The sequence below is a fragment of the Diceros bicornis genome, chromosome 14 (assembly GCF_020826845.1).
Source record: "Diceros bicornis minor isolate mBicDic1 chromosome 14, mDicBic1.mat.cur, whole genome shotgun sequence".
Lineage (NCBI taxonomy): Eukaryota > Metazoa > Chordata > Mammalia > Perissodactyla > Rhinocerotidae > Diceros > Diceros bicornis.
Genome location: NC_080753.1, coordinates 27695328 through 27704333, shown reverse-complemented (window position 1 = coordinate 27704333; position 9006 = coordinate 27695328). Strand labels below are relative to the sequence as shown.

At 45.1% G+C, this 9006-nt stretch overlaps 1 protein-coding gene across 5 annotated transcripts in view; it reads left to right on the top strand.

Annotated features, from left to right (window-relative positions):
* Nucleotides 1-1926: 1926 nt before the first annotated feature.
* Nucleotides 1927-9006, top strand: part of RNF8 (ring finger protein 8) — a 37472-nt gene continuing 30392 nt past the window's right edge. For 4 of the 5 annotated variants that reach the window (XM_058554459.1, XM_058554458.1, XM_058554460.1 and 1 more), the window contains exon 1: nt 1927-2120. In XM_058554459.1, coding sequence (XP_058410442.1) covers nt 2010-2120 — 111 coding nt within the window. In that variant the 5' untranslated portion in view covers nt 1927-2009. Of the gene's footprint in view, nt 2121-8633; nt 8727-9006 lie in introns of those variants that run through there. The other variant, XM_058554457.1, reaches the window with a different exon arrangement.

Here is a 9006-nt window from a genome sequence, read left to right as displayed (position 1 = left end):
CATGAGAAAAACATCAGAGACATCCCAATTGAGGGCCATTCTACAAAATACCTGGCCAGTACTCCTCAAAACTACCAAGGTCATCAAAAACAAGGGAAGTCTAAGAAACTTCACAGCCAAGAAAAGCCTAAGGAGACATGCCAAGTAAATGTCAGGATGGCCTCTAGGCACACTTGCTGTTCCTGGGACAGAATGCTAAGGTGAGGTACAGGCACCCACAGACACCCATCCAAAGCTTAGGGAAGCGTCTGCATGAGTGTGCAGTTACAGCTCCCACCAATTTTCCTGACCCTCTTTGACATCACAGGCCAAAATTCCTGATCTGGCAGTGCCACGCAGATAAGACGCTCCTGGCTGGGCTTGCAACCAAGGTTAAGAAATTAGGTTCTGGGCTGGCCCGGTGGCGCAAGCGGTTAAGTGCGCGCACTCTGCTGCGGTGGCCCGGAGTTCCCCGGTTCAGATCCCGGGCGTGCACCGATGCACCGCTTGTCAAGCCATGCTGTGGCGGCGTCCCATATAAAGTAGAGGAAGATGGGCGTGGATCTTCCTCAGCAAAAAAAGAGGAGGATTGGCAGATGTTAGCTCAGGGCAGATCTTCCTCACAAAAAAAGAAAAAGAAAAGAAATTAGGTTCTGAAAACAGACCTGAATTGGCATCCTACTCCACCACTTAATTTGTTACTTTGAGAAGATTACTAAACCTCTCTGTGCCTCTTCTGATCATCCCTAAAGTAGGAATTATAATCGTAACCACTATCATCCTATTGTTTGTGAGGAGCAAATAAGATAAAGTATGTAGGGTGCTTGGCTTAGTACTTGGCACTTAGCTCTCAATAAATGTTAGCCATTTACTTTTGCACTGTGTTTGATTCATTTAGTATGTATATCTTCTTCTGACAGAATTTAAGAAAATCGTTAACCAGGTATTGGAAAATCGAAAAGCATTGAGTTATCAAAGAGGTATTCACTACAGGGAGCAGCTACCACACTGCACTGGCGAATCAAAAGGAAAGAGTTTGAGGTTTTTTTCTTTTTTGTTTTTGTTTTTTAAAATTAACAGCTTTATTGAGGGTAATTTACATACCATAAAACTCATCCACCGGAAGTGTACGTATGCTTCAGTGACTTTTTTTTTAATAATCTTATTTATTTTTTCCCCCAAAGCCCAGTAGATAGTTGTATGTCATAGCTGCACATCCTTCTAGTTGCTGTATGCGGGACACAGCCTCAGCATGGCCGGAGAAGCAGTGCGTCGGCGGGCGCCCGGGATCCAAACCCGGGGCCGCTAGCACCAGAGTGCACGCACTTAACCTCTAAGCCACAGGGCCGGCCCACTTCAGTGACTTTTTAGTAAACATACACAATTGTGCAATCATCACCACAATCCAGTTTTACAACATTTCTATCACCTCCCAAAACTCAAGCCTATTTGCATTCAAACCCAGCTCCCACACATAACCACAGGTAACTGTGCTTTCTGTTTCGATAGATTTGCCTAGTATATTTTTAAAAATTCGTTAGTAAAAGGAGCTCGTGCAAAATAGATGCTATGTAGGAGCAGACTTAGATTTAAAAATTATCACAAATTTAAAGTTGTTTAAAAGTTATAGTTTTAAATATCCTGGAAATCGTCATAAAGCAAAATTTAAAAAAAGAGAAAAAGGGAGAAGTTCTAGTTCGGGGCAGCTAGGACTGGGGTGATGGTTCTCGAGAGGGTGTGACCAGAGTTTTAGAATGCCTTGGGCGACCCCGGCCACACCTGGGGCTAGGTGCCTCCACACCTGCGCTGCCAGCCGCGGCTTCCTCTCGCGCAGGCGCAGTGACTCCGCGTGCTGGCCTGAAGCCAGCAGGGCGCGGAGCCCGAGCGAGTGTTCGCATCGATCGCGGCGAGCGCGTAGCGATTGCTTCTGTCTGTTGTTAGGTATGGCGCCCGCGAGGAAGCGTAGAGGCGGCGGGAACCTGGGTCGGGGTCTCGCTCTGTGTTGACCACGACCCAGGGCCGAGTGGGCTATGGGGGAGCCCGGTTCCTTGGTTACGGGAGACCGCGCCGGTGGCCGGAGCTGGTGTTTGCGGCGGGTGGGGATGAACGCCGAGTGGCTGCTGCTGGAGGATGGAAACGAGGTGAGGGGGAGGGGTCTTCCCGAGGCGAGGGAAGGGGGTTGGAGGAGGCAGGGGCCGGAGGGGGCCAAGGCGTCGGCGGGAGGGGTGAATGGAAAAGAGGAGGTGGGAGCGGGGAAGAGGAGAGAGACGTGAAGGGTGGGTCCTGGGGGAGAGAAGGGAGAAGGGGGTTCTGGTGTGAGCGGTTGGTGGCTCCGAGGTGGGAGGTGGGGGGAGGAGCAGGGACCGCGGAGGAGAAAAGATGGCCCCTTTGAGGGAGGCCTGGGCCCGCGGCGCGAGCAGGGCAGGGGGCCGGGCTGCGGGAAGGAGCCTGGTAGAGGGGCAGAGCGAGTTGAGGTGGGCGTAGAGGATGTGAGGACCAGCTGGGGTTTCGAGGGGAAGGAGGCGGCTGGGTTGGGGAGGGGACCGGACAGCCGTGTTTGGGTCGCTCGGAGCCCTGCGGTGTCCTCCACGGGCGGCGGACCTGTGAGGCGGAGCTGTCCCAACTTCCCGGAGAGTCGCGAACCGCCCAGGGGCCGAGGGCTGCGGAGCCGGAAGGACTGCCGAGAGCGTGAACTTATCGAGTTTGTTTTGAAAACGATTGCGAGTTTCGGGTCACGTCCCTTAAAACACTCTGACTTTGTTGTAAAAATCTCTCTTCCTTTCCAACACTTGAGGAAAATGGACGCTTTAGGGTGGCCACATTTGTCCTGTGAGTCTGGGTACTGGGTACCGCCGAGTGGTACCCCCTGGGTGGGGTCGGGAGTAGGGATTCAGAAATACAAGCGTCTCTTCTCCAGAGGCTGCTTATATTGTTTTCTAATGTAATAAATGCAAAATACTTAAAAAAAATTTTTTTTAAAGAGGAAAGGTGAGGCACCGTTCCGGTTGGAGGCCCTAGGACTGGAGTGGTGGTTCTAGAGGGGGTTATGGAAGAGGAGGCAGAAAATTAAGAGTGCAGTCAGCTTGAGCTGCTGCACTTGAGCTTGAGCACAAGCTGGATCAGGGACCAGCTTGTGGTAACTGAGAACCATTTGGGTTTTGGAAATAATTTGTATGACAGATAAAGAAGTCTTTTGATTATTATGTATGTTTAATTAGATTTATCCTGTAAACTATACAGTCTCAATTCAGTCTCCCAGGTATTTATGGAGGACTTACATTGTTTGGCGTGCTATAAGAGAGCCAAATAATAATGACTTCTGCCTTCAAAGAGTTTGTCGCTTGAATGGGGAAAGAGGATTTTATACAGTGAGGCAGTCTGAGAAGGTCCAGGCAGGCTGTACGATCAAGTGCCAAGACGTGGATTACTTAGTACTATCCTAGAGGAGGGGTTTCTCAAGTCAGAGGAGGGATTCGCGTCCAGCCTTAAATGTTGCTAGATTAGGGGGTTATAAAGGGTTACTTATATGCTGTGATTTGAAGAACACCAGGAAAACACCTCTGCCCCTAAATCTCTCTTCTATCCAGGTGTCATTGCCTAAAAGTCCACATTAGGTTTTCATTCTTTTAGCTTGAACATTGATCTTTTTCTGCACAACCCCTTCCAAAAGCATATACCTTTGGGAAGTTTAACAAGTTGAAGATACTAACACCTGAGTAATAGTAGCTATACAGGCATACCTCAGAGATATTGCCGCTTCGGTTTCAGGCCACTGCAATAAAGCGAGTCACAAACTTTTTGGTTTCCCAGTGCATATAAAAGTTATGTTTACACTATACTGTAGTCTGTTAAGTGTGAAATAGCATTATGTCTATAAAAACAACACATACCTTAATTAAAAAATACTTTGTTGCTAAAAAATGCTAACCATCATCTGAGCCTTCAGAGAATCATAATCTTTTTGCTGGGAGGGGGCTTGCTTTGATGTTAATGACTGATCAGGAGGGTGGTTGCTGAAGGTTGGAGTGGCTGTGGCAATTTTTTTTTCTTTTTGTTTTTCACTTTTAACAGCTTTTTTTTTTTTTGTGAGGAAGATCAGCCCTGAGCTAACATCCATGCTAATCCTCCTCTTTTTGCTGAGGAAGATCCGCTCTGAGCTAACATCTATTGCCAATCCTCCTCCTTTTTTTTTTTTCCCCAAAGCCCCAGTAGATAGTTGCATGTCATAGTTGCACATCCTTCTAGTTGCTGTATGTGGGATGTGGCCTCAGCGTGGCTGGAGAAGCGGTGCGTCGGTGCGCGCCTGGGATCCGAACCTGGGCCACCAGCAGCGGAGCACGCGCACTTAACTGCTAAGCCATGGGGCCAGCCCTTAACAACTTTTTATTTTGGAATAATTTCAGACTTACAGAATGGTTGCATGAAAAATACAAAGACCTCCCAATACCCTTTCTTTAGATTCCCAAAATGTGAAATTTTACCACTTTTGCTTTATCATTCTCTCTCTATATATATACATGTATGTAAATTTATTTTTTCCTGAACTATTTGAGAGTAAAATGCAGATATGATGCTCTTTTACGCCTAAATACTTTATTAGGTGTTTCCTAAAACAAAGACATTCTCTTACATAACAACAGCACAATAATAAGATCAAAAAAATAGCGTTGATACAATAATACTATCTAACCTAGAGACTTTGTTCAGATATTACCAGTTGTCTCAATAATGTCCTTAATAACGAGAGGAAGAAAATTATTTTTCTGGTTCAGGATCACCCATTGCATTTAGCTGACAAGACTCTAGTTTCTTTTTTTTCAAAATTATTTTATCGAGGTCGTAATGGTTTATAACATTGTGTAATTTCAGGTATACTTTATTATATATCAGTTTCTTTTTTTTTTTTCAAGATTATTTATTTATTTATTTTCCCCCCAAAGCCCCAGTAGATAGTTGTATGTCATAGGTGCACATCCTTCCAGTTGCTGCATGTGGGACGCGGCCTCAGCATGGCTGGAGAAGCGGTGCGTCGGTGCGCGCCCAGGATCCGAACCTGGGCTGCCAGCAGCGGAGCGCGCGCACTTAACCGCCAAGCCACGGGGCCGGCCCTATCAGTTTCTGTATAGACTACATCGTGCTCACCACCAATAGTCTAGTTTTTATCCGTCACCATACATATGAGCAATTTCTTAAAATAAGACAGCAGTGAAGTTTGCTACATTCATTGACTCTTGAAAGAACGATTTCTCTGTAGCATGCGATACGTAGCATATTTTGATGCTGTTTCATAGCATTTTACTCACAGTAGAACTTCTTTCAAAATTAGACTCAGTCCTCTCATACCCTGCTGCTGCTTTATCAACTAAGTTTATGTAATATTCTAAATCCTTTGTTGTCATTTCAGCAGTCCTCACAGCATCTTTAACAGGAATAGAATCCATCTCAAGAAACCACTTTTTTGTTCATCCATAAGAAGCAACTCCTCTTCCATTAAAGTTATGTCATGAGATTGCAGTAATTCAGTTATATCTTCAGGCTTTATTTCTAATTCTAGTTCTCTTGCTCACATCTGCAGTTACTTCCTCCACTGAGGTCTTGAACCTCTCAAAGTCATCCATGAGGATTGGAATCAACTTCTTCCCAACCCGTTAATTTTGATAGTTTGACCTCTTCCCATGAATCATGAATATTCTTAATGACATCTGCAATGGTGAATCCCTTCCAGAAGGTTTTCAGTTTACTTTGCCCAGATCCAAGAGAGGAATCACTGTCTATGGCAGCTATAGCCTTACGGAATGTATTTCTTAAATAATAAGGCTTGAAAGTCGAAATGACTCCTTGATCCATGGGCTGCAGAATGAATGTGTGTTAGCTGGCATGAAAACAACATTAATCTTGTTGTACATCCCCATCAGAGCTCTTGGGTGACCAGGTGCATTGTCAATGAGCAGTAATATTTTGAAAGGAATCTTTTTTTTCTGAGCACTATGTCTCGATAGTGGGCTTAAAATATTCAGTAAACCATGTTGAAAACAGATGTGCTGTCACCAGGCTTTGTTTTCCATTTGTAGAGCACAGGCAGAGTAGATTTAGCGTAATTCTTAAGGGCTCTAGGATTTTCAGAATGGTAAATGAGCATTGGCTTCACCTTAAAGTCACCAGCTGCGTTAGCCCTTAACAAGAGAGTCAGCGTGTCCTTTGAAGCTTTGAAGCCAGGCATTGACTTCTCCACTCTAGCTGTGAAAGCCGTGGGTGGCATTTTCTTCAAATATAAGGCTGTTTTGCCTACACTGAAAATCTCTTGTTTACTGTAGCCATCTTTGTTAATGATCTTAGCTGGATGGTCTGGATAACTTGCTGCAGCCTCTGCATCGGCACTTGCTGCTTTACCTTGCACTTTATGTTATGGAGACAGCTTCTTTCCTTAAACCTCATGAACTAACCTCTGGTAGCTTCAGACTTTTCTTCTGCAGCTTCCTGACCTCTCTCAGCCTTCACAGAATTGAAGCGAGTTAGGGCCTTGCTCTGGATCAGGCTTTGGTTTAAGGGAATGTTGTGGCTGGTTTGATCTTCTATCCAGACCGCTAAAACTTTCTGCATATCAGCAATAAGGCTGTTTGCTTTCTTAGATTTGTGTATTCACCAGAGTAGCACTTTTAATTTCCTTCAAGAACTTTTCCTTTGCATTCACAGCATGGCGCAAGAGGCCCAGCTTTCAGGCTGTCGTGCCTTTTGACATGCCTTCCTCACTAAGCTAAATCATTTCTGACTCGTGATTTATTTATTTATTTATTTATTTTTAAAGATTTTATTTATTTATTTTTTCCCCCAAAGCCCCAGTAGATAGTCGCATGTCATAGCTGCACATCCTTCTAGTTGCTGTATGTGGAACTCAGCCCCAGGATGGACGGAGAAGCGGTGCCTCGGTGCGCGCTCGGGATCCGAACCTGGGCCGCCAGCATCGGAGCGCGCGCACTCAACCACCAAGCCACGGGGCCGGCCAACGTGATTTATTTTTTATTTTTTATTTTTTTTGTGAGGAAGATCAGCTCTGAGCTAACATCCATGCTAATCCTCCTCTTTTTGCTGAGGAAGACCGGCTCTGAGCTAACATCCACTGCCAATCCTCCTCCCTTTTTTCCCCCCCACCCCCAAAGCCCCAGTAGATAGTTGTATGTCATAGTTGCACGTCCTTCTAGTTGCTGTATGTGGGACGCGGCCTCACCGTGGCCGGAGAAGCAGTGCGTCGGTGTGCGCCCGGGATCCGAACCCGGGCGGCCAGTAGCGGAGCGCGCGCACTGAACCACTAAGCCATGGGGCCGGCCCCTGACTCGTGATTTAAAGTGAGAGACATGGGATTCTTCCATTCACTTGAACACTTAGAGGCCATTGTGGGGTTATTAATTGGTCTAATTTCAATATTGCTGTGTCTCAGGGAATAGGGAGGCCCAAGGTGAGGGAGAGAGAGGGAACAGCTGGCCGGTGGAGCAGTCAGAACACACACACTTATTGATCATTTGCCATCTTATATGGATGCAGTTCATGGCGCCCCCAAACAATTACATTAGTAACATCAAAGATCACTGACCGCAGATCATCATAACAAATGTAGTAATGAAAAGTTTGAAATATTATGAGAGTTACCAAAATGTAATACAGACAGGAAGAGAGCAAATGGCTGTTGGAAAAATGGCGCCGGTAGACTTGCTCGATGCAGGGTTGCCACAGACCTTAAATTTGTTAAAAAACAGAGTATCTGAAGCACAGTAAGACAAAGTATGCCTGTACTTTATTTTGTATAGGGTTTGACCTTTCACATAATTACTTAATTTGAGCCCTGCACGTGTACTACAATCCCCCATACAACCCTGGCAGGTACTTAGAGGTCAAGTGTTAACTCATTCTTTCAGATTCAATTGCTGTAGATTAATTTATTACTTTTGAATAGCACAGGGAATCTTGGTGGCAGTGGGGACAGAAAGAATTAAAGCACCTGTGGCAAGGGCAAGAGGACTATAAAGTATTCCTCGGTGGATTTTAAACTCTTGGATAATTTTGTGTGGGGCCATGTCTCTGGGGAGAGACCTGTATAAACCAGAGTGAATGGTGAAGATAGTAGAAAGACTGGCTTGCCTTGGAGCCCTATGTGAAGGAGAGGCCTACCAGGCCTGGCTGGCTGTGAGGTTGGGTCTTAGGAAGTAGTTGGAGTAGATGAGAGGCCTGAGTCAAAGCCAAGAGATGAAGTCTTATTGTAATGGTCCCCAAACTGTAGTCCACATGCTGGTAAGCACACTATTTTAGGATGTAAGCTGAAACCATTTAATTATAACAGCAGAGTCAGGTCAGTTTCCTGCCTTCCCAGTTCCCCTCACAGTTTCAGACAAAATTTCACAGATAACGTAATAAAGCAAGGTTCCTCTCATTTCACTGAAGGGAATACTGTAGTAAATTGTCTCCCTGAATGTGTGTCTTTAAACTTCTTAAACCAATCCAGCGAATTTGCTGGAAAAACAAATTAGGTAAAGATTTATTGCAAATTAGCTGGTTTCCTGGCCTTATAAGTATCTAGGTTTGGGAAAAACCATAGTATCTTCATTTTTTCCTTTTTCTTCTCTTGTGTTTGGTTTTCATGAAACTTTCTGCCCTAAGAGGGTTGGACAAGGGAAAGGATGATTCTAGAATATTTGCTGGTCACGTGGGAAACAGTAACAGTCGTGGCCAGGAAGAAGAGGATACTGTTAGTGAAGGTGGGTAAAAACAAGATGATCTTGTAGACCAATAATGTCATTAAGCTCAAAGGCTTGCAAAACTGTTGTGAATGGAAACAACCCAACATGTGAGTTGGCGGTTTGTTGGCACTCAGTCCCCACGGGAAATTTAGTTTTATGTTACAAATGATGGTGGGATATCCAGATAAGCTCATTGCAGACTCTTTAACCGTGGTGTACCAAGGTAAATTCTAGGACCAGACAATGAAGGAAAGGATGAAAAAGTCTTTCCTTTTTTCCTGGATTCAGAGTCTATAGG